Source organism: Phymastichus coffea, unplaced genomic scaffold (genome assembly GCF_024137745.1).
Source record: "Phymastichus coffea isolate CEN01 unplaced genomic scaffold, Cenicafe_Pcof_1.1 PCOF00009, whole genome shotgun sequence".
Classification (NCBI taxonomy): Eukaryota; Metazoa; Arthropoda; class Insecta; order Hymenoptera; family Eulophidae; genus Phymastichus; species Phymastichus coffea.
The window spans coordinates 2,024,034-2,050,694 of NW_026706820.1; the positions used below are offsets into that span (position 1 = coordinate 2,024,034).

At 35.0% G+C, this 26,661-nt stretch overlaps 1 protein-coding gene across 5 annotated transcripts in view; it reads left to right on the forward strand.

The window, feature by feature from the left end:
* Positions 1–25,360, forward strand: part of LOC131671062 (endophilin-A) — a 1,254,901-nt gene extending 1,229,541 nt beyond the window's left edge. For all 5 annotated transcript variants that reach the window (XM_058947219.1, XM_058947193.1, XM_058947229.1 and 2 more), the window contains one exon: positions 25,021–25,360. In XM_058947219.1, coding sequence (XP_058803202.1) covers positions 25,021–25,140 — 120 coding nt within the window. In that variant the 3' untranslated portion in view covers positions 25,141–25,360. The remainder of the gene's footprint in view (positions 1–25,020) is intronic.
* Positions 25,361–26,661: the final 1,301 nt, after the last annotated feature.

The following is a 26,661-nucleotide window of genomic DNA, read 5'->3' on the forward strand; positions in this document are numbered from 1 at the left end:
TGGAAGTCTGGGTGGCTGTAATCTTGTTCCGAAACTCGGTGAATTCATTATTCACGAAACCGGAAAACATGGTTGCTGGCGGTTTGTTGCCCGTGGTAGGAGCCATGCTACCGAGCAAGTGGAATTGGTCCGCACTGGGGGAAGACACAGTGGGAAGGGCAACGCGATTTGACACAGTCGATCGAATAAAATTAAAATTAAAATTGTCTAGCGTGTAGATAGCGCTAGATAAAAAATACACCAAAATTGAATTAAGTAAAACAAAACAAGATGAAGTAAAATTAAATTAAATTAAAATAAAATTAAATTAACCATCGCAATGATAAGCGCAAGAACAGATTAAGTTAAAAGATGTGATGCGGCGAAGGAATAACACCGGCAGTGAGGAGTCTCTCCGAGTAGATTGAAATATGTGGATTAACGGTAAAAATTGTTCATACAGGTACTTAGCAGCAAAAATTTTGGAAGTGTTGCATTCGGTGAAGTGTGTAGTGTGTTGTGTGTAGAGTGTAGCGGTCCTGGTGTGGAGGCTGTGTTGTTGTTTGCGTTGTTTGCAGTGATGTGTAGATCAAAACTCGTTAAAGTTGGAGATTTGATAAAGGTTATGTTGTAACCAGGCAGGCGGTTAATTCATCCACTGGCCAAAAAATTGACTAAAAGCCAAAAATTTTCTCAAGCCTCAAAAACCAGTGTGTCGCTACTCACCGAGAGAGAGAGAGAGAGAGAGAGAGAGAGAGAGGACCGGAGAGAGGACTGGAGAGAGATGGGATAGAGCTTGTATGGTTCATGAGCTTGAGCTCGTTTGCATGGTTTTCGGAATGTCGCATGGAAGTGGAGAGGTGTAATATGACCCTTCCTTTTTTTGACTCACTTACCGAAGAGATCGACACGTGCACGAAGCTATTTCTTTCCTTTTTCTTACTCATGGTGTTACGATCGGCTTGGTACTTTCTGGATTGTGCGACAGTAATTTTCTGCAGCGGTTTTGCATGTGAGCTAACGGTACGAGTGTGTTGTGTGGTGTATTTTATCATTCTATCATCATTTTATCATCATATTTTTCAAATCACCACTTAAGAGATCGGCGAAAAGTAGAGCCCGCTAAATATAAGTACCAGTATAACATGTGTCTTTCTTTTTATTGCATAACTGCTGATCTTCTGTTTTTTTCTCACTCTTTCTTTCTCTACTCACATATGCTCGTCCAACTTCTATCAAACTCGTTATATTTAACCGTAAGCACCTTATTTCGCTGACTTTCCCGCTCTTGCACTCCCGCACCTTACTACCTTCCACATCATGGAAGATGGTATTGGACTTCATGATGCTCTAGATCGGCTTTGAGACATTTCAATCAATCTAAAGTAAAACTGAGCCGGCTGAAACCGCAACATCTCTTCATCTCCCCAAAAGACTTTTTTCTTTTGTAATAACAGGCATCAGTCTCTCAAACGCCTCAAAGTCACGTTACATAATTTGGCGCCCAACGTTCTAGTGGACGAAAGCCACGACCAGCACGTGGAAATAAGAGGAATATATTTCAATAATTCAATAAAGCATAACTTGTATTGCTAATGTGTAGAGAACTTCAAATCAATATGGTTTATTAAGCGAGAAAGCGTCGGCGATATTGCTAACACCGCGAGCCTGGTTTGCGTACGTTAAGTATATAAGGTGTCGAATTTCGTAACACAAGTAGTACCATGAAGTATTTTTCAGAAAATCGAAACTTTTACATAGACATGCAACTAATTTGGTCTACATTGATATTTTATACTGCCATTTCATGTGAACAATATATTTAAAGTGTGCAATTTGTGCTTTTTCGAATTCATTTTTTACGTCGATCATATTTAATTAACAAATGTGCCAAAACACGATAGTTCGCTACATTTCAAGTATTATTTCATGATAAGCAATAATTTTTCCTTCGCTCTCTTTTCTTTTCTTCTTTTTCATTATTGATTAACTTTAATAAAAATGGCAAACAGTTTAAGCAATATTGACGAAATATCAATTTAAAAAAAACATTGTGAAACGAATCATAGATTTAATTAAAGAACTACCGTTTAAATATACTATTAAAATAGTTGGAATTAGTTGCGGGAAGATCTATAAATAAAGGTGTGAATCGATTATATAAGAAATATTGATACGATTACATGTGCTATCCCTAGATCTACGTAATGACCTTCAACTTGCACTGGTTGCGGTCATTATAAACGGTATCTGAAATCCAATAGAAGGCATAATACATTATTGACAAGCCTTTCGAGTTAAATAAACAGTTCAAATTATGTTCTTCACAACCTTCGCAACTCGCTGTCTATTAGAACAAATGTTGATGCGACTAAAGGCCTGTTTTTGTGTCAAAACAATTTTATCGCACCAACACCAACCACGATGTGTGCATTTGAACATTTTACTTTCTTATCAAATAATACTACGACTACTATGACTCCAATACATTCGTATATTGTATATATAAGCCTAATTTCTCTGACACCATCTACGTCCACATTTACATCAGGATAATCACACGTGAGTTCAACAGATTAGATCAATCTCTTATACATTAAAACAAATGATAAATTAAAACGATGTATCTTACTGGATGGATAGTTACAATTTGAACCAGAATTTATCACCAGTAAGTTTAGAAGAGTTATACTGTTCGAATCACCTTTGGACTGTGAGGGCTCCTGCAACATTCCAGATATTTATCAACAAGATTATCAAGCCTGAAATGGAGTCGTTTGCTTTTGCATATTTGGACAATTTGTGAATCGCGATTAGGACTTTCGCGGACCATATCAAATGGCCTAAGTTTGTTCTCAGCAGATCCTGACCGTCAACCTTTTTAAGTCACGAGTTTGTATGCCTAAGACATGTTATCTCGATGTGTTGGTCAACGGCAATCGTATTCGCTCGAATCCAGATAAAGTGAGGCAAATACTAGAGTACCCGTAGCTACGGAACCTGAAGTAACTGTATACACTTTTATGCGTGATTTAAAGTACACCCTTTTATACATAATTAAAAAAAATTCATTTCGATAACTTAAATGTTTGGAGAGATATAAATTTTTGAAAATTTATAAAAATTTTCAATTGTTTATAATTTTTTATATAATTATTATAATGATTTAATATTCATACTTAAATACATTATCATATAGGCACCATGTAGACCAAGTTTCAAGAAAATCCGAAACTTACCCCTGAAAAGTTGATCGTCATAGTCTGAAATATGCCATAGAAGCCTTTAAGTACGATGATCAACCAATTTTTAAAGAGCTAGCATTGATAAATGTCAATGACAACATTGAACCCGTGCATTGGATTTTCAAACCACCATGTCCTTGGAGAGAATTTCCCAATAATTCCAAGCGTGAAAATTCATAGCTTATAGTTAACTTCGACGGGCTAGATTGGAATACGGGAAACTTACCATACGATCACCACCGCATAATATGCAAGACCTAGATCGCTTAGCAGCAGGCACTGACGAAGTACGTATTTATATAAAGGGACGTTACAAAGTGGAATGACTTATTAAATTTGTTGAGCATGTCTTCTAGCTCAAAGATCTGGGTTGGCTTTCCTTACATCAGCCAGGATTTAGTGAATCTGAAGTTTGTAATTATCATTCTCCAGGTTGTATGTTTCCTAATATAAAATTTTGTAGCTCTTAAAAACTAGTTGAGAAACAGTTATCATCGACATTTAAATCGGTTTTGCAATTTCTCTGATAGTGATTCTTCAACGTTAGTGTTGAATAGTGATGATAATATGTACCGAAATGTGATCAACAAACTTATTATGTTAGATATAGACGTTGAGAACGATGAAGTGAAGGTGGAAGATTGGTAAGACACCTCCAACTAAAATGAGAGGTTTAATCCATATGCGACAGCACCAATGTCCAGATTCATTCACTCATCTACGCTCACAATATATACTTCATATACTATTTTTAATCCAAAATTGTATGTCAATTTCTACATATAGAATTTTTTCAATTGTTATATTTCGTTTATATTAACATTTAGCAGGTTTTTCTTTATCATGGAAGCTATCAACGCATTAGCTCGTATCCTATTCACCTTGCCAACAAAGAAACTAAAAAAATTAAATCCTTCCATCCTATACGCAATCACTGGCATTAAAAAATTCAATCCAAATTAGGAACAAGAATTGTCATCGAACTGGAGGCCGAACTTAACGTTTTCCTTCAAAAAAAAACTAAATAAACACTTAATTGCAAACCCGGGATCGTACAATACTCCGATCAATCAACTTTAAAAAAGAATTGCTTAATTTATGTGCCTTGGCTGCAGCTTATTAGAATTTATTTTAGTGACAATTTTTCAATAAATAAAAAAACTTAAGCAACTTACGAGGGGAGGTCAATAAGTCTTTACAAAATCCAAGAGATGGCGCTTGTCACGCTTAAATTATGATGTTTTTGGCAAGAAATACGACTAACTAGATATCGTACAAAGTTTCAGCTCGATTCATTAAATCGTATTTTGTGAGCGTTGATTGAACAAAAAGTTATTGGTTTATTTAAAAAATGGAAAAAACAGAGTTTCGAGCAGTGATAAAACATTTTCATTTAAAAAGCCTTATACCAAAAGAAATCACAGTTGAGTTAAACGTCGTTCATGGCAAGTCTGCCCCTGTGTTCAAGACTATTTATAACTGGGTAAATGAATTTAAACGCGGCCGTACAAGAACAGAAGATGAACCTCGTTCAGGACGCTCCGTGGAAGTGAGTATGCCCGAAATGTTCAACAAATGGTCAATACGGTGTTGAGTGATAGAAGATTAAAATTGCGAGAATTAGTTGAGGCTACAGGGGTATCAAAGGGTACAATCATTTCAATCTTGCATGAAAAATTGGGGATGAAAAAAATATCAGCAAGATGGGTGCCACGTTTGCTCACTGTTGAAAACAAACGAACCCGCGTGGTCACCCCTCAGGATCTTTTGGCACGTATACGTCGTAATTTGGAAGACTTTTGGCGTCGAGTCGTAACTATAGACGAAACATGGGTAAATCACTACACTCCTGAAACCAAAGAACAGTCTAAACAATGGATTACCGCAAGAGAACCAGCCCCAAAGAAAGCAAAGACAGTAAAGTCAGCTGACAACATTATGGCCACGGTTTTCTGGGATGCGTATGGAATCATCTACATCGACTACGTGGAAAAGGGCCAGACGATCACTGGACAATATTATGCGTCATTATTAGGTTAGTTGAAAGAAAAAATCAGAGAAAAACGTCCTCACTTGAACAAAAAAAAATTCCTCTTTCTTCAAGACAATGCTCGAGTTCACACGTGTACAGTTTCGATAGCAAAAATTAACGATTTAAAGTTCGAATTAATTGACCATCCACCATATTCGTGTGATTTGGCTCTCAGTGACTTTTTCTTATTTCCTAACCTCAAAAAATGGCTTGCCGGACAATGATTCACGTCGAATGAAGCAGTTATTGCCGAAACAAATGCCTATTTTGAGGGTTTTCAGAAATCATATTTTTCTAATGGCTTAAAAAAACTAGAAGGCCGTTTAATGAAATGTATCGACCTTCAAGGAGATTATGTTGAAAAATAAAAAAAAATCACATACGCAAAACATTTTTTTCCTTCTTTTTGTAAAGACTTATTGACCCCCCTCGTACCTATGTTTAATTCACTATATATCATCAATTTATTTCCTTTTTTTATTCATTTACACAATGAGCATTTATGTGTTTTGATACAAGCTCAGAGGAGCTGACGAAGTAAATTTAAAAACTTCACATGAGATTTTTTTAACAGAGATTAAATATATTAAAGATTCTATTTTAAAATTGAAAGCTGAGTTAAAAGATTCTAATAAATTGATTGATCTTCATAGAGAAGAACTTGATATGAAATTCATAAAAGGTTTTTCTGACATTCACAAGATACAAGAGTTATTCACCTTGTAACGGAGAATTAGCAACCGTTTCCGTCTGGGTAGCTCGCGGCCGTCCGCACAAATTATTTATTCGGGGATTCGGGAAGCAAAAGACGTTCCCATGATTGAATAATGCGCCGAGCATAAACACGTTAAACACACAGATTCGAAGTCGAGATAAGGAGTGATACAGCAGCAAATAAACACAACAGCGGATTAACACACTAATCCTTTAATCGTCAACAATAGGCTACAAGACGGCGATCTCATGCTTATACACTACGAGCGGTACAATAATAAATTCGAACGCAAAGGTGAATCGGTGGCTGGTCAGCCTGCCGATTCCCTGTCTAAACTAAATGTTACAACAAATGCCCGACAAAACACTTTCCGCCGTTAATCTATCAACGGGGTAGCCAGCAGATCTGCCGTGCTACCACCCATAAGCTGGCGCCCAAATATGCAAGAGAGAGAGAGAGAGAGAGAGACAAGAGAAAATACGGCACCGACCTCAACCTTCAGCTTCTCTAACGGCTAGAGCGCTCTGCAGTGTGACGTCACTGGTCTGCTCCTCGTTGACCGTCTTGCTGGTGTTTGTCGTCATTGCTGTTTTCCTCCTTCTCGTCCTCTCGTTCGTTCGACAATCTTGCTGCCTGATTCTGTTGCTCGCTTGTCGATTGCTGTTGCTGTTGTTTCCACCGCCTCTCGGTTGCTCGTTACTGCAGCAACATCGAAAACTGCCCGCGCGCGCACCCGCGCACCTTGCCGGTCACCCACACGCACCAGTATCGGGTATCCTTCAGGACACGGCAGGGCGCGACCCAGCCTCACACTTTAATACTCGTCCGCACATCGGGCGTGTCTCCGAAAACGAACAAACGTCAACGAGGTCGCGGGGCCAACTTCGGAAAACCGTTGACTTTCGGTTTAATCCGCGCGCGCGACTTTCTCTGTTTATAGCCTAGCAGAGACTCCCGAATTTTCCGCGATCATCCGCAGATCGAGCGCTCTCTCTCTCTCTCTCTTTCTCTCCTTTTTTCTACGCCATCTCCATTGCTCCATCCGTCAGCTCAGTCCGTGTACAGCAGCTTGTAAACAAAAATCCAAGCATGAGTGTGTGTACCACACGCACACTCTCAGCTTGGCGCGGCACACGGACATTTCTGAGAGCCAGACGGACAAATTCGGCCTAGCCGAGATTTTCCGTTACATCCTTCACCATGACTAACCTGCCGTTAAAAAAGAAGTGTGATTCATTCACTTCAGCTCATTTATCTACTGTAGCAACATCAAGCATATCATGAATTCATTGAGTAATAACATTCAAAGTGGAGCTATAACCTGCATGCGTGAATATCACACTACACTGTTTAATATAGATGATTTTATGCTTTAAATAACAATAGATTAAGTACAGTTACTTATTGACAAAGGTGCGGAGCTGATACGTTTTTCTAATGTTTACAACTTATCAGCGAATGATCGCAAAATAGCCTATGTGTATATATATAGATATCTAGTATACGACAAGGGATAGGAACACAAGGTCTAAGCTGAATATTTAATGGACTTTTGTCATGAGTTTACTCAGGAAGATATTCCTAGTTCTTTTACTGATAAGTTCGTTACAAAAGTAGTGATCAATGTCAGTTGTTTCATATTAAACGTTTTTATGCAATACGTTGCTGAATGTATTCGCATCACCATTGACAATTATCTCTGAAATGAATTGGTTATGGATGTACATCTTGTATTCACAGATTTGTATTATATCGTGAATTAATTGATTCTGATCTGAAATTCAAGTTAAAATTTACAAAGTGAAAACTATTTCTGGTTACTCTGCTTACACATATCGAATATGGTACCACGTAAAAGTGATACATTCACTGAAAAGCAGGTTTGAAAATTATTGAACACGGAATCCGGATTACTTTTTTGGCTATATAACGAACGTAATTGTCAATTATTATAATTAATACGTCAGGATCAGATTATTCATCAGCCAGCATTCAAATATAATAGATCGCTACCCTTTAGTAAAATACTCTCTTCTTCCCCAAGAAGATCCAGATGAAAATAAAAAATAATCTACATGGAAATAAATTACTTCCAAATTTTCAACCAACACTGGTAATGTTCCAGAACAAAAAGGCTACCAAGATTTCGACAATAAAAAAAAGAAAAGTAAATGATCAAATATTCACATATAGTAATTAACGATTAACAAACAGCACAACTCTAAATATTTTTTACTCTCTGTACTCAATTATTATTAACTATAATAATAAGAAAATTATTTTCATGTACAATTCATCTTTGTTTTTTAAGAAACTTTATTCCACGGGGCATGCGTATGCACATAATCGTGGGCAATAATGTTCATGCGTCGGTACACAATATCGGCAAAATGTGCGACTATTGCGGGTAAGAATATGCACGCGTCGGTATACTATGTCGGAAAAATGAGCCGGTAATTCGACAATCTATCGACTTCCATCTGCCGGTATAGTAAAAATCAAAACTCTTATGGTAAAAGTTGCTCAGAACTCCCATAGCCCCTACTCCTGAGGTACAATGGTTTTTCCCTTCTTTCTATATAGTGAGTCTAATGTTTAATAATTTTAATATATATGTAATAAGATGATTATTTAAAATGACATAAAAGATATTTCTCGAACAATACTACATAATATTTTGATATTCTACGGCTATTAATCATAATATGTAAGAGGTGATTCTAAAATAATAAAAGAAATTTGTATCGTCGGATTCTTCTTGAAAAGTTATTTAAGATGCAATTATTATTATTTTTTTCGATCATTGAGTAATTATATAGCTTGTAACGGGGTGAATACTCCGTTTTTATTCCGATAATTCGTTCGACGCGCAATAGTACCGATATGCGCGCGATGATATCAAAATATTCAAATTATACTCATAAATCAAATTTTTTCACAGAAAACTATTAAAAGTATCTCAAATTACTTATTCTTTTCTTTTAAATGCCGTTGAGTTTGCCTAAATATCTTTTTTTCTTGTCGAGATATCGCATTTTGAAATATTTCTATTTATGAATTTTTCGAAATACGAAATTCTATTAACCCTTTGAAATACATATTTTTCTATTAGTTTTTTTGCATGAAGAATTTTACTTAAGAATTTTTGGGGTTACTGAATGCGAATTTGCAACGAAATTTCGTTTTTTCAAAATCCAAGATGGCGAATGAAATTTTTCATTCACTCATTCTAAAGTCGCCATCATGGATTTTGAAAAAATGAAAATCTGGTTAGTTTCACATTCAGCAACCCGAAAATTTCTCGAGTAAAACTCTTCGTTTGAGGCCTGCAATGGCTTGGTCGGTAGGGCGACGGACTCGCACCCGGTAGGCCCAGGTTCGATTCCCAGTTCCTGCTAATTGATACAAGCACCACTGAATAAAGTTTCATGTGCTTTGTTCTCAAAAACATTGCAAGCCTCCATCGCTGATTAGCACTGATGGAGCATACGAGGTGTGTTCAAAAAATACCCAGAATTTTTAAATTTCGCGGGTCTGGAGAGTCCGATTGTCAAAATTTTTTTTTATTGTGTTGATATACATGCCCCTGAAGTATGATAAAATTTTCAGCTATATTCACTGTTTACTTTGTCTGCGGTAGTCGCTAAGGTTTGAAGTTTATATGAGCTCGGCGATTTTCGTTTTTTAAAAAAAATGGATCAAAGAATTTGTATTAAATTTTGCGTAAAAAATGAAATAAAGTGTAACAAAGTGTGTGAAATGTTACAAAAAGCCTATGGTGAGTCTGCTATGAAAAAAACAAGTGTTTACGAGTGGTATAAGCGTTTCCAAGATGGCCGCGAAGACGTTGAAGATAACGAACGCTCCGGTCGACCCAGCACGTCAACAATCGATGAAAATGTGAAAAAAGTGAAAAAAATGGTTCTGAATGATCGCCGAATCACAATTAGAGAAGTTGCTGATGATATTGGCGTATCAATTGGCTCATGTCATAACATTTTTTCAAATGTTTTGGGCATGAAACGGGTGGCAGCAAAATTCATTCCAAAACTACTGAACTTTGTCCAAAAAAACAATCGCATGAACATCGCTCAGGAGCTGTTAAACGACGTCAACGACGATCCAAGTTTGCTTGAAAGGGTCATAACTGGTGATGAAACATGGGTGTACGGTTATGATGTAGAAACCAAAGCACAATCGTCCACCTGGAAGCATTTAACGTCACCAAGAGCGAAAAAAGCACGTCAAGTTCGATCAAATGTGAAAGTTTTGCTTACAGTTTTCTTTGACTGCAGGGGCGTGGTGCATCATGAGTTCGTATCACAAGGTCATACGGTTAATAAGGAGTATTACCTTGAAGTTATAAGACGTTTGCGTGAAGCAATCCGAAAAAAACGCCCCGATTTATGGAAATACAATTACTGGCTTTTGCATCACGATAACGCACCTGCTCACTCGTCGTTGCTTGTTCGTAATTTTTTGGTCAAAAACAATACCGTAGTCGTGCCCCAACCTCCATATTCACCAGATATGGCTACGTGTGACTTTTTCCTGTTCCCAAAGTTGAAGAGACTCATGAAAGAACGGCGTTTTTCCTCGATTGAAGAAATAAAGGCCGAATCGCTGAGAGTGCTCAAGGACATACCAAAAAGTGAATATCAAGAGTGCTTCGAAGATTGGAAAAAAACTCTGGTATAAGTGTATTATATCTAGGGAGAATTACTATGAAGGGGACCACATTGATGTAAACGAATAAATAAATGTTTTTTTGGAAAAACGATAATTCCGGGTACTTTTTGAACACACACCGTAAATAGAGCGACGTTAAATAAAAAAAAAAAAAATTTCGAATTTCGAGAAATTTATAACTATAAATATTTCAAAATGCGATATCAGAGCAAAAAAAAAAATAGCAAAAAGAAAAGGGAAGATTGGTACTTTAAGATACTTTCGATAATTTTCTAGAAAAAAAGAGTGACCGCTAATTTAGTCCATTTTCTGGGCCTCGCAAGAGAATTGTAGAAAAATGCTAATAATATACGGTCGGTATTAAATTACATGTCACGAAAAATAAGGATGAGTATATTTTTTCGTTTTTTGAAAATTTTCGTAAATCACCCATCCTGAAGGAGTTAGAGATATCCAATAAGTGAAACATTTAAATAGTCTCAGTAAAAATATAAACAATATCAGTCATATATTTTTTCATGCAGTAAATATTAAAAAGTTTTAATGATGTGCACATATTATTTATAGAATCGTGTGGTGGTTAAAAATTAACCCTCAAAACCTTTTAGAAGGTGAAATCATCTCCTCACTATAGTAAAAATTGAAAAATTGTTTAAAAATATGAAATAAATATTTAAACGTTTTAGATATTAAGATTCGAGAGAAAATATCTTTTTGTTGAAACACTTCAATTTCCTATTTTTCCTACAGAGAGGGAGATTTAACTCAATCTGGACATTTCAAATTATTTTTTATGAAATTGACCCTTCGAAAGGGGTAAAAATAACCCATTACAATGATTGGATCTATAAAAATTCCCAAAAGTCGAAAAAATGTTACAGATGTTTTATTCGAAAGAAATTATAGAAACATCACTCAATTTCAATATTTGTGAAAAAACAAGCTCTATAAAAAAGGGAGAAACTACACCTAAACGTGATAAGTTACGACACTATAGTTGCAAAGAAAGAAAAGATTCGATTTCTCTTCTTTCAAATTTCAGAGAATGAAATTAAATAAACATATATATTTCAAATTATATTTAAAAAAAACTACTCTTCTGAAGGGTGAAATCATACCCTAAATGTGATTAAATCTATAAATATTTTTGGAATTCAAAAAAAAAATGTTGGAGGCTTTTCTTGAAAGAGAATGTTGAAACAAGACTTAATTCCTATATTTATAAAAAAAGTACTCTTCTTACGAAGGATAAAGCTACCCCCGAACATGGCAAACTATGAATATAGTTGTAGTCTACGTTTACTTTTATTTTTCGTATATTTAAAGAATAATCTATAAGTTTCAAATTATATTTTAAGAAAACAACTTACTGAAGGGATGAAAGCATCTTCTAAATATTATTAGATCAATATTCTTAAATATTAAATGAAAAAGTATTTGTTATTTTGCACGATAAAAATAAGATTAGTCGTTTTTAGTCGTTTTTTCTAAAGAGATATTTAGATCTCAAAGTGCCCGCTATGTGGTGCACGGCACTATTTAATCAACCCGAAATTGATTTGTTTCTTTTTTATTTATATATGGAGCTATGTTTTTTTTGGTGTGGTTACTTATTTGCTACTTTATTTAGTCATACATTTTGTGGATAGGAAACCTCCGTCAACGAAAATCAGATTATCCTCTTCTAAAATATTCATTGTGATCTCAAATAACTTAAAGTAATCTTTCAGAATGACTGCATCATTATGATTATCAACATCATAAGGATCTAAAACATGCGTTATGTATCCATTAGGAGCACATGCAACCATCAGTTTTACTAAGGGCAGTTTTTTGCTCACTCCAAAGCATCTTTTGGCCTGCGAAATTCTTGAATTTTTGTGCAAGGCGATACGTAGCGTCAAATATACAGCAAGCTTGATCTTCCTTAGCGTCGAATAATGTTCTAGCTATAGGGGTATTATTATCCAGCAATTTAGTACGGTCAGAACCATTTATGAATTTCGGTACTTGATTCTCAAGTAAATCTTCGCTAATTATTTTCATACGATTACTTATTGTTTGAGAACAACACCTCAAAAGAAAAGAAAGTTGTTTGTCAAATAGCATAGTACGTATTTTGAATGAAGAGAAAAATACCTAGATCCCTTGGATTGTATGTCTTAAGTTAGTGGCGTATCGTATCAAACTCATCTTTTTTATACCTGAACCAATTTTTAAATGTATCATCTTCAATCGAATTCATATTATTTAAATCAAAGATAGATTTCTTTGCATCTTTGTGATAATATTTAAACATGAGTTTAGTAGTTTTTTGTGATCCTCACAACTAACTTCGTGCAGTATTTGTTTTGCCAGAGGCCAATAATTTTTTGTCTCTGTGTGAACTGCATATATACGGGAATTATACTCAGCAAAAATGTTATAGTTCATATAAATAAAAATAAATCAAATCAATTGCGGATTGATCAATTAGTGCCATGCACCACCTAACGGGCACTTTGTGATTTAGACATCTCTTTAGAAAGAAATGACTAAAAAACGACCAAATTTATTTTTATCGTGCAAAATCACAAATACTTTTTCATTTAATATTTAAGAATATTGATGGATCTAATAATATTTAGGAGATGCTTACTTACCGTAAGAGGGGTACTTGTTTTATACGAGGTCTGTCTGGAAAGTATCGGGCCTACCTTTATATTTTCGTGCTAGCGTTATTCTTTATCATCTGGTGAGTGGTATCCTTCAAAGTAATCCCTACTTAATTGAATAACACGGTTTCATCGATGTTTCCACTTTTCAAAACAGTCCTGGAAATCACTTTTAGGGATAGCCTTAAGTACACTCGTCGCATTGTTTTCAACCGTTGTTTTGTCATCGAATCGGTGTCCTTTGAGTGGTTTTTTTTAGTTTTGGAAACAGCCAAAAGTCATAAGGGGCAATGTCGGGACTGTATGGAGGTTGTCGAAGCAATGCGATATTGTGTTTGCTCAAAAACTGCTGCACAAGATTGGATGAATGCGCTGGCGTAATATCGTGATGGAGAAGCCAGTCTCCACTTTCCCAAAAGTGCGGCTGTTTTCTTCTTAATGCATCACGTAAACGTTTTAAAATTTGAACGTAGTATTCTTTATTGATTGTCTGACCTGTTGGTGCATATTCGTGATGTACAACATCTTCACAATCGAAAAAAACAATCAACATTGACTTAACATTGCTCCGACTTTGACGTGCTTTTTTTGGTCTTGGCGATTCAGAATGCTTCCACTGTGAAAATTGTTATTTTGTTTCAGGATCATAACCATAAACCCATGATTCATCACCTGTAATAACTTTTCTAAGCACATTATCATCATTATTGATCATTTTCAGATTGTCCAGAGCGATTTCTAAGCGAATGTTCTTCTGCTCTGCTGTGAGCAAGTTTGGGATGAATTTCACACACACGCGTTTCATTCCTAAATTTTCGGTTAAAATTTCTGAAACGATAGTTTTTGGTATCCCGAGGTCTTCTTCTAGTTCTCGCACAGTCATACGACGATCTTGTTCGATTGCAAGTCGCACCCGCTCAATATTATCTGCAGTTTTTGTCGTCGAAGGTCGGCCGGAATGAGAATCACTATCGACAGAAGTGCGACTATCCTTGAACCGTTTATACCACTCTTTTATTCGCGTTTTGCTCATACACTCGTTTTCGAAGGTCTTTTGCATCATTTCAATAGTTTCCGAACTCGTTTATCCGAGTTAAAAGCAAAATTTGATGCAAATTCGTTGATCTTGTTTTTCAGTCATTTTTGACAATATCAAAATCCGACGAACGCGAAAAAGGCACTGTAAACAAAGACACGCTGCGCATGAACTATACGTTTGGCAGGTATCAGTAAGTAACCAATAGATTCGTAAGGCTTTACTGTTGACGTTTCTGTCCGGTAAAGGTCGCTCGAACACTATGGCGTGAAGATATAAACGTAGGCCCGATACTTTCCGGACAGACCTTGTAAATATAGGAATTGAGTCTTGGTTCCACATTTTCTTTCAAGAAAAGCCTCCAAAATTGTTTTTTTATTAAAAAAATATTTATTAATTTAATCACATTTAGGGGATGATTTCACCTTTTAGAAGGGTAGTTTTTTAAAAATATTATTTGAAATATATAGGTTTATTTAATTTCATTCTCTGAAATCTGGAAGAAGAGAATATTTTCTTTGTTTAAAACTATAGTGTCGTAACTTATCACGTTTAGTGGTAGCTTCTCCCTGTTTTTAGAGAGCTAGTTTTTTCGGAAATATTGAAGTGGAGTGATGTTTTTATAATTTCTTTCGGATAAAAAGTCTATAACATTTTTTTGACATTCAAGAATTTTTATAGATCTATAAATAATTAGCCATTGTAAGGAGTTGTTTTTACCCCTTCCGAAGGGTCAATTTCATAAAAAATAATTTGAAATGTCCATATTGAGTCAAGTCTGCCTCTCTGTAGGAAAAAAAGGAAATTGAAGTGTTTCTTTTGATTTGCATGAAAATATCTCACTGTCTGATGATTAAGGGTGGTTTTACCTTTAAGGGCGAGGGTTGCTTTTTCATAAATATCAATAAAAAGATATTTTCTCTCGTATCTTATTATCTAAAACATCTAAATATTTATTTCAGATTTTTAAACAATTTTTCAATTTTTACTATAGTGAGGGGATGATTTCACCCTCTAAAAGATTTTCAGAGTTAATTTTTAACCACCACAAGATTCTATCAATAACATGTTCACATCATTAAAACTTTTTAATATTCACTGCATAAAAAAATATGTGACTGATATTGTTTATATTTTTACTGAGACTATTTAAATGTTTCACTTATTGGATATTTCTAACTCCTGTAGGACGGGTGATTTTCGAAAATTTTCAAAAAACGAAAAAATATACTCATCCTTATTTTTCGTGACATATAATTTAATACTGGTCACATATTTTTAGCATTTTTCTACAATTCTCTAGCGATGTCCAAAGAACGGTCTAAAATCACCATATTTCACTGTCGCTCTTTATTTGCAATGCTACACAACCTGAAATATGTCTAAAAAACAGTGCTTTTTGCACTTTTAGGTTAGGATATCTCGAAACCCAAAGGTTATGAAATAATTCTGAGTCCAGATTTGGATTTAACCTACCAAAATCCTTCGGGAATACTATAGGTCGCTTGTGATACAAAATTTTGTATACCCGCATAATTAACATTATTTTACAATAATTTGTTATCAGTTTAACGTATAAATCAAGTTATTATATGCAAATCCATAACTATTTACGATAAATGCTTTGATAGAAAGGCTGTCAGACAAAATATAGTCTGGGTACGTCACGTGAATTGTAATTATTGCAGCACAATATTATTGTGCTAGGAAGAAATCGGAATCCGAATCAGATCGTATTTCCACAGCCTATGATATTGTCCAAACCATCATGTCGAAAAGATTGCCATTTCTGTATGACTAATATGTTTGGCTTAATGCATCTACGAAATTTAAAATGTTATATGCTAATTTATCATTAGTAAGAAAACTAACAACCTAAAAATCAAAAGTGCAATCTCAAATCTATGGAAGTTGACTAGTTATTTGCGTCAAAGGAAATGGAAGTTAGTGAATGTTCAGATCAGGAACGCGATAATTGAACTGATAGCGAAAAAGATGAATATGTATCAAACACTATAAAAAAATATACCGTAGAATCTTTTGATTGAAAAAAGTTGAATGATCTCATAAGAGATCTGGAATTACCAAAGATGAAGCTGAGTACCTAGTTTGCAGTATTGAAAAAGAAAAATTTATTATCCGATGGGACTAAAGCTTATGTTTATTGGAATAGAGAAAAGAAGTTTCATGAGTTCATTGCTAAAAATACAACAAAATTTACAACATCCTATACAAATTTAAGATGGGTAATGAATGAATTGAAACCTAATATTTATGAAGATGAACAGTGGAGGTTATTTATCGACTTTTCTAAACTGAGCCTAAAACTGTACTTTTCAACAATAGAAACTTATTTACATAGATCCGCATAGCTCATTCAATAAAGTTGAAGGAAATATACAAGTATTTGGAAGTAGTATTGGAGAAAATTACATAGGTCGATGAATTTGGATAAATGGAATATCATAGGCAGTAAACGCTTTCGATGCGGTGATTCCAAATCTGACCTCAAAATCGACTCATCACCCGATATTCTAATCACGAGATATTTTAATCTAAATATGCAAAAAACATGATTTTCAGCACTTTTCAAGGTGATACAACATTGGGACTAAATATTTTTTCTAAAATCGAATAAATCTCTTGAAAGTAGAATCGTTACCCTTCAAAATCTTTATTTCCAATTTCAAAAATATTCATTTTTCGTCAAGTTATCGTTAATTGAAAATTATCATCTCAAATAATTTATTATACCGTGATGTCATTTAACCAATGATTAAGCAATAAATCATATCATAATTATTTTTTTGAGCATACTGAACGCATATATATCATCAATATTTGACGAAAGTCACCCGTTAATTGTGTTTTCTAGCCTAAAAGTACATAAATTTTATCCATACTAAGATTCTCAGTTGTTGTATCTTCTAAGCTATAGTATCTTGTTACGTCTCGTGCATCAACTACGAATAGCTAATGAATGAGACGTTCCAATATGTTGACTAGTGGTTGGATATGTCTCACTTATAATAAATGTATGTGGAAATGTAAATATGTATGTCTGATAATTGTACTACCTTGATAATCGTAGTTGTTAACAGAAATGCAGCAGGCTCTAACTGCTTGTAGAATTCTATAAATGTAGGAGGCTCTAACTGCTTGTTGAATTGTATAAATGTAGCAGGTTCTAACTGCTTGTTGAATTGTATTGGATAGGTCGTTGAATAATTACTTGCACGATATTACTTTGTAACAGTCGCGAGTTTATTAAGTAAAGTAACCACCAATTGTAGGACCGGTGTGTACGGAGTTCAGTCTTACAGGTACTTATTGACTGACTGACGGACTACTGATCAACTGCCTGAGTAATTTTGTTCATTCCTTTTTATATCTTTTACAGCTCTTTTCAGGTCAGTATTGCGATATGGTGTGACATTTTGTTTTTGCTGAATATAAATTTTTTGCGTTTGGTGACTTTATTTAAGAGTGTCATTTACCTCATGTTTCGTCAGCTTTTTGCTGACGTGCGAGTAGTTTAGCAGCTTTGAATTTCATGAATGTGCATTTGTTACAAAAAAGGATGCGTCGTAAGGTGTAACACTTTATTTCGGAGTGTCATTCACCTCGCGTTTCGTCAGTTGACGTGCGAGTAGGTTAGCAGCTTTGAATTTCATGAATGTGCATTTGTTATAGAAAAGGATGCGTCGTAAGACGTAACAATCTATCAAGCGATTATAGTGCGGATTATTCGTATATATAATGACAAAGTGACTACACATATCATACTCTAAAAATACTAAGGATAGATAATCTCAAATCCTCAAGCAACTTAACTGTTAACTCTTAACCCTAATAATGCTACGAGCTGTGTGACTTTAACCTTAGGACAGGTTAACCCCAATAACGCTAAGGGCTATGAGTATTAAGTTAACATCAGAGAGGTTAACTCCAATAACACTCGAGACTAAGACCTTTTAATACCAGATAGATTAACTTCAAATCTACAACCCTAAAAGTGATACAATCCTGGTCTACGAACCTCAAACTCACGATATTTGATTATTTTCCATCTATCCGTTCTGAAATCTCGTAGTTTTGCTCTAGTTTTTCTTTTGTCTTCTTATAACTGCGCTTTCATTTTTCTTGAACTGACCGTTGAAGATATTTGCGCTTATTTTTTGTGAATGGATCCTGCGTAAAGACCAGTAATAATCTACTATAATTTTTTTGTCCTATCTGTCTTAGTAATATTTCTTTTTCTGTTTTATGTCCTGCTAAAAGAAATTTCTCATTTCTATTTTCATAAAAAGTAATTGTTATACCAGGTGCTAGAAGATTTCTCTAACTCATTCTAAGTCGTAAAGCAGGTAATTCTGCTGAGTCTTTGGATAAATTTAAATCACTAATCAAGTCATCTAAATTATTTTAATTAAAATCTCGTACCTGCCTCCCTGAAACTGGACGAAAGGACGATCAGGGTAAGCTCTTCACGTGGTTCTTCATCATAAACGACGTATATCATTAATTAACTGTCGACATAACTAGTTATTCGCTCATAGAGAAAAACACAAGCCTCAAATCTACATATTTTTTTGCTTTTCCATAGGTAGCCTCTATCTCAACACTAGTCACAAATGCCAGTATTGCTCAGATCTTCGTTGATTTTCTCAAAGTCACGGACTAGAAGATACCGGCGTCAAGTAAGGACTCGATTATGTATCACTAAACCGATTGATGCACTCCTTAAAGAGCCTTTACGTCAGTAAAAGCAATACTGACCTCAACATCATCGGGCCATTAATTCGCAGTCACTCTCTATCTTGAAATGATTAAAATTCGTCGAATTGAGACAGTTAGTTTTTCGTAAAACTAAAGCTTCATTCGATGTTCTTTCTGAAAATCTCTACGAGATTACATCGTGCTGTCAATTGTCTATATAGCATCATGAGAAATCTTAGAGTTTCTCAAGGATTTCAATCTGTTGATAAATTAAGTAATTGTGGAAATAATATTTATAGAATTATTCTCTAGGAGAGAAATATTCCTTTGAAGATGTCCATCTAATATTAAAGGTTAAGAGATGATTCGCTAGGCAAGGCAGCAAACAAAATGCAATGAAAGATCAGAAAAAACTTCGACCATATATTAAAATCGGTTCACTGGCTACGACGCACAGAAGGTTGGATTAAACGTGCTGTTCTTTGTTATGTAAACGAGCCTATTTATACATAAGATCGGTGTGCAAATTTCTCTCCACCATCAAAATTACAAAATTTTGCAATCATGCTCTGTGAATTCGCTAGAATTCAGATTTGCTATTATGCTTTTCATGTTTCAACGCTTATACCGAGTGAGGAAAAAGTATAGAAACCCCGGAAAATTAGGAATACCGCATGATGTTAGTCATGAAACAAAAGTCATACCCGATGTAACTTTCAACAAGGAACCCAACGATGACCTCTGATTTAACCTTGAACCTCATTTTCAATGTTATTTCAAGGTCAACATCATTTTTCTATATGGGAACCCCTATTTTTTATACTGGAATCAAAAAGAGCGATAAATTTTACGGATGGGAACGATTCAAGTCCGAAGATATCGTAACTCCTAATCCTCCTTTTAGCGCTATCCAGAAATAACGACGTGGACGTAGAAGGAATCTGTTCCCTTCGGGGTGCTTTTTTTTGGTGAGTTCCCCTTGCCTCTCACTTCGGGGTGCTTTCTTATTAGTGAGTTCTCCTGGAGAACAGGAGATCGATCAAACATTTTTTCTTAAAATTTTAAAGGTAAACAAGCTTCATCCTTATAACATGAAACTTATGCAGCAATTGAATGAGGATGATCCTGATCGTCAAGTAGAATTTTGTGAGACAACGATGCAAATAATTACTGAAAATCCAATATTTTTACAAAATATTGTTTTCTCAGACGAAGCTACATGTCAATTAAATGGCGAAGTCAATCATCATAACCTTAGATATTGGTATGACAAAATCCTCATTGAATGAGAGAAAGTCACATTCAATATCCTCAAAAATTAAACGTGTGGGCATAAATGGTAGGCGATACAATAATAAGTCCCTTTTTTATAACAAGAAATTTGAACGCTGTAACTTTTGTGAAATCAGATTGTTTCAGCTATCCAGGCGTTAAGATGTGATGATTTTGAAAATACATGGTTTCAAGGGGGATTAGGGGTCACGTTATCTTTGAATCGTTCCCACCCGTAAAATTTATCGCTCTTTTTGATTCTAGTATAAAAAATATGGGGTTCCCATATGAAAAAATAAGGTTGAGCTTGAAAGAACCTTGATAATGAGATTCAAGGTCAAATCAGAGGTCACCGTTGGGTTCCTCGTTGTAAGTTACATAGGGTATAACCTTTGTTTCATGACTGACATCATGCGGTTTTCCGAATTTTCTGGGATTTCCATACTTTTTCCTCACCCTGTATAATGTTGAAATTTAATGAAATTATAGCAACTTCACGCTCGTTACCGAACATAAGCGATTTATCTATGCTTTCGATCAAAAAGTTGAACAACGCATCCCCGCAGCAGGCTAGATAACTCAACTTTATGTCGCAGTACTCGAATGGGAAAGAGCATGTCAAGAATGAGCATATTAAGGGTAAGCATAAGAGTCATCAGAATAATCACGGTCCTAAATTTTAATGCACTGATCCTTAATGTGTCCAAAAATTTTTTGCACTCATGAAGTGCTCCGAATCTTTCCGCTCCTTTAGAAGACTCTTCTTTGACCAGAACAATGCAGGAATTTACTGCGATATCTTAGATACCTTTTACGGCCTAGATAGTGCTAGAAAATCCGTCAATAGGCACGGGTCAGTGATGCCTACCAATGTTCCAAAATTGACTGCTTAAAGTCTGCTTAAAGTAAAATTAACTTAAAGTCCATGACCTTCCAAAAAGTTTCAATACCTTGGATCAACGGTTCGACTATATCCACACTGATCTCGTCGGGCCCTTGATCCCGACACAGGGATATTTCTATATTCTAATCATGGTCGACCGTTTCTCACGCTTGTCAGAAGATGTGCTACTGTGAAACATGCGGTGGCAGATACTGTCAACAGCAATTTCTAAGGGCACTGGATTACACTATTTGGAACACTAAAAGCCATCATTACAGATCAAGGCAACCGATGTAGTTGGCTTTTTTGTCGCTAAAAAATGAATCTATGGTAAACAGTTATGACGTAATGGCTTTACAATCATTAAATAATGGCTACAAACATTAAAAGTAAATGTTTGGCCTCGTCTCCTGTCTCGATCATGTACAAGAACGACAAGTCGAGTCTTGCTCTTGTTAACTCATAACATGATTGTTGATGATATTTACTTTATATTTTGAATTACATAAGTAGCAACTGGAACCAATCTTCTCTGACATTACAAATTTACCCAGAACTGATTTTAGAATTCACCAGAGGGCGACTCGTTATGGACCACCTTCTAGCTTTCTATCAGGGATAGAAGTACAACTACCAGTGCCTGCCTCCAAACTAAGAGAGTTTTCAGAGGTATTTCCAAAGGCTTTTCCAGAGGACTTTCCAGAAACTTTTCCTGAGGATTTTCCGGGAAGATCGTTTGTGATTACCAGGACCTGCTATCAAGACGAGATAGTTTACAGTGGCCTTTCCTGAGGCTTTTCCAGTGGATTTCCTAAAGGCTTTTTCAGTGAAATGACTAAGTGATCAGTGGCAGTATACTAAATTCAGTCTTTAAGTCAGCGTCTTCTTAACTCGACAATTCAAGTTCTGTTTGTTTTTTCTTTTATTTTCACCAAAACTAAATCGGATAATAACAACGTTATATCATTATATATTGATAGTGAACAGCATCTCAAATGGCTTTTGCCATACGTGATTATATCGAATACGCATAAAATTTACCTGATTGATTTTCTGAAAAGGCAAAGAAGCATTTTAATGAGTTTTTGCAATTCGTATTTATATGACTCTCCGATGCCATCTATGAATTAATTCTACGTTTGGACTATCAAGACTGCAAACCAACTGAAAAAACTATGTTATATTATTTTAACTTTTCAAACCGATCGAAAAAAATTAACGCCAATCAAGGAGCTATGAATAGTCGATCGATCATTGTAGGAGTCAAACTTTCTCAAGTGGACTACCTAAAATTGACTTCTTGAATCTTATACATTTTTTTGTATATTTCCGAAGATTTATGTGTTAAAAATAATATCTCAAAATATTTTTAAAAAATTTTAATTTTTATAAAAATTATGAATAAATGAACTTTTATACGACTTTTTGTTAAAATGATTATATTTTTGAAATGAAAAAATAAAAATTGATGAAATTTGGTACAAATATTCCCAGATGTAAACACAGCAATTTAATATAAAAATTTTCAAAAAAACAACAAATTATTAATAAAAAATTAATTTTGCAATAAACAATTGAATCTTTTACTAACTTCTCGTCTACGTAAGAAAACAATTTTTTTTTATTTGATTTTAAATTTCATAAGCTTTTATTATCTAAAAAAAATGTTAGTGCAATTCATAAGAACAAAAGTTATGGATGTTGTGACGGTAAACGTCTTGTTTGCGCTACCGTCTCAATCACGCGGCTACCTGCGAGAGCAGCACCTACCGGTTGGGGAAAATAGAAAAAGGGAACTCGGTACTTGACGGGACGGAACGCGCGCGAATATGAAAGAACCAGTCAAGGATTAGCAATCCGAGCATCCAGCTGCATACAAGAGTAATACGAGTTTTCCCAAGAATGCGGAAGTGATCCAGCTGCCAGTTCTTACCGAAACTTATACTTTTGTCGCTACTGTTTGGAGTGTGTGTGTGGGTGTGGAGTTTCGCCATCGTAGGCGATACCGAGGGCGCGGATTCCCACCCATAATCCAAAAATGTTTAGCGATATTTACATCCTTCTCCATCCAAATATCTTTTCATTTCTACCTTTCCATCTACGACATGTTACCTTAAGAGAAGTTCAGGAAGAGATCAGGAAGAGCTAGTCCCAAGTCTCGGCTAGCTCTCCCTACAGTCTTAGAGAAATATTGTACTCACCCTTCTAACTTATAAAACAGTATTCACCCAGTATCCACACTCCCTAACCACTTATATACAGTTTTCAAATCAACTATCCTGTAGACAATCAAGCAGAAACCTACCTATGGCTTTCCATTATCCTGCCCTAAGGACTGAAGCTTGGAAGCACTCTGCTATCATAAATGGCATGAATCTTCTCATCAGTTCTCAGTCACTGATTTCAAAGCCGAGAGAATACTGGAATTCAGACGCTGGATTATTTCCCTTTTTAAAGTATTTGAATTTCAACAATTCTATATTCAAATAGAGAAATTCATCAAGTCTCTTACTTTCTCTCTCTTGCCGTCTATCCCTTTTAACGACAGTGCTTTTACCTTTAACACAGAATATCTACAAACCTCAGATCACTACCTCAAATATAATAGTCCCTCCTTTAATCCACCTCTATGACAAGTCACCTTCTCATTAAAGTATTATCCTTCATCCTCATGCATTTCCGTTATCTGCGCCCTACCTTCAATTTCGACTCCTACCAAAAATTCCATCCTGTGATCAAACTTTTAAAGTCGCTTGATCTTTGAGGATTTTTTCAATAAAGTACCTATAACGAAAATAATAATTTTGAAAAATTCATTGACTTACAGGCCATTGTAGGATACTAGTTACTAAATTAGTTTTAAGCTATGCTCGCAAGCTTTCTTTTCTTAACAATTGTGCCTACCCGTTATTTTCTTCGCTGATAATGCTAACATTAGAATATGGCACATTCATTTTGATTATATTACTTTTTATTTGTTAATTGAATTAATGTGATCCAAACTGTACTTCCACTATGTTATGCGATTATTTTTTATTCGTTATCAAATTTGCGTTACTGATCTAATTGCTTCATTAAATGCTATTAATATTATTGTATTATTTAAAATATATTTAAATAAACTATATTTCTTGCAGCCTATGGGATTATAAGCCATGACTAAATAAAGTTTACTCTACTCTACTTTTTCTCTCCTTCTCTGTCTGTCTGCCTTTGCTCAATGATTTCTTTGTTGATGATCCGAACTATAACTTTGGGAGAATATAATAGTTATTCATTGTAATCACATCTCGTACTTTTTACTCTCTTTCGTAGATGACGTCTTGTCCACCTAGTAGTAATGCTAATATTTAGACATTATCTACGAGAAGTGTGCGAGATTTTCAATCATTTCACTAAAGACTTTCTGTCTATCCTTGTATATGATATTTCGTGACTTGAGAGTCGTCGTAATACCCATTCATTGTCTATAGGAAGTGTGCGATATAATTAATTAGATATGTCGCAGACCACTGTCGTCACCTTTAATCTCCAATCCAACCAAAATAACCTATTAGCCAGTATTAAGATCAATTGATTTACTTTCTTATATATTTTTATGTATGAAAAATTTTCCTAAAGTTGCAAGTAAATTAGTGACTCACAAATAAAATACTCTTGTACTGATAAAATTATATTATAATCGCAGATTGATAAAAAACCAATATTTTGTGATCTTACAAAAAAATCTTAATTCTCTTACAGAAATTAATGTTACATTTTGAATTTAATGCATATGCATTCTCCTTTTTTCCAGGAAAATGACACAATCATACTGCTGCAAAGAATAGATGAAAATTGGTTTGAAGGAAGTATAGATGGAAGAACGGGTTATTTTCCAGTATCTTACGTCAATATTGTTGTACCATTACCATGAATATTGAATTAGTTTATTATACAGTTCTGAATTATTCCATTATTCAAAATCCATATTCGTTTTCAAATTGTTAATTACGCTTGAATATTGTAACGTAAATCGTTTGAAATTCAAGAGTTAGTTTTGTTTTCTCTTAATTCCACTATTTTATAATGAATTAGTGACTCATTATGTTTCTATATATGTGTATGTGTATGTATGTGTGTGTATGTGTTGCATAAATTACTCGTTTATTTAATGATTTATTATCATGTAATATACTTTGTACCTTCCGCTAAGACGCTAAGGTAAGTGTGAGAAGGTTATCTTTCGTAGCGAGAGAGAAAGATACGGTCAAGAAAGCAGGCTAGCCGTGTGTACACTCATCGATTATATGAGTCTGTCAGCTGGACAGTAGTAAATAGACAGCGATAACCCGACGAATCGGTGTTATTCTTGGTTTCTACGGAGGGTCGAAACACCTGTTATTAGCACAATGGTGGCGCCAGTAGGTCAAAACAAAATGTGAATCAATTTTCCGTATAGAGATTTTTTAAATAACTATATTAAAATAAATAGCTGTTGTGTGTGTGTGTTGTGAAAAATTGTTCGATTTATGTGATTTTCGATCACTTAGCCTGTCAAAAACCGTTAAAAAATTAAATTAAGGTTAGGAGGTTCAGAAAGCGTAAACGCTCTTAGCATAAAGATCCGGTTGGATAACCCAATCACATGACGTTGCCGCTGAGAATCAGTATGAGGCGAAGACAGGAACAGCTTCTTTCCCCCCGGTAAAAAAAAGTTAAAAGTCAATATAAAAATAAAAACTAGAAAAAAAACCTACATTTTTTTTATAAATGTTCTAGACGCATATTAAACTAAGATATTCAGCTTTGAAAATGTTGTTTTAGATTTTTCACAAAAAACATGAGTTAAAAATCAAAAGCACATAGAGTTGCATAAAAATTTCTCTCTGCATTTATCTTTGCACGTGTGCTTCATTTTGGCAAGTTTTTGATGCATTAAAATATTGATTAGTTCCTAAAAATGAATAAAAACAAATAAAATTATTCTTTCCTATATAGTTACAAAAATGTGTTAAAAAAAAAAAATATATATATATATATAATATATAATGTAACAGGCTGCCGTTTAGTCTATAATCACTTGAAAGTACCTTTATATTGACTAGACGACGCCTAGTTATCTATGTGCTCAAAGCACATCAACCTACCTTGCCTCGGAGTGCGCCTGCGCAGAGTCTCTTCACTATTCCGAGTTGGGTTCCCCCAACTCACCGCTTGGCGGCGCTGTCGCCCCTTACTAGTAGCGCTCGTGCGGCCGCCGCTGGAACCTAAGTTGTCGATTCCCGTCTACCGGTATTCGCGTGATTCGTGCTACGCCACCGGCGAATTCGAATCAACCGTAAACAAAAATAGACGCGACCTCCGGACAAAGGAAAGACACAATAACGACTGCTTGACTTAATAAAGATTAATACTCACTTTATATAAACTCAACACAATACCTTATCCAAACGTC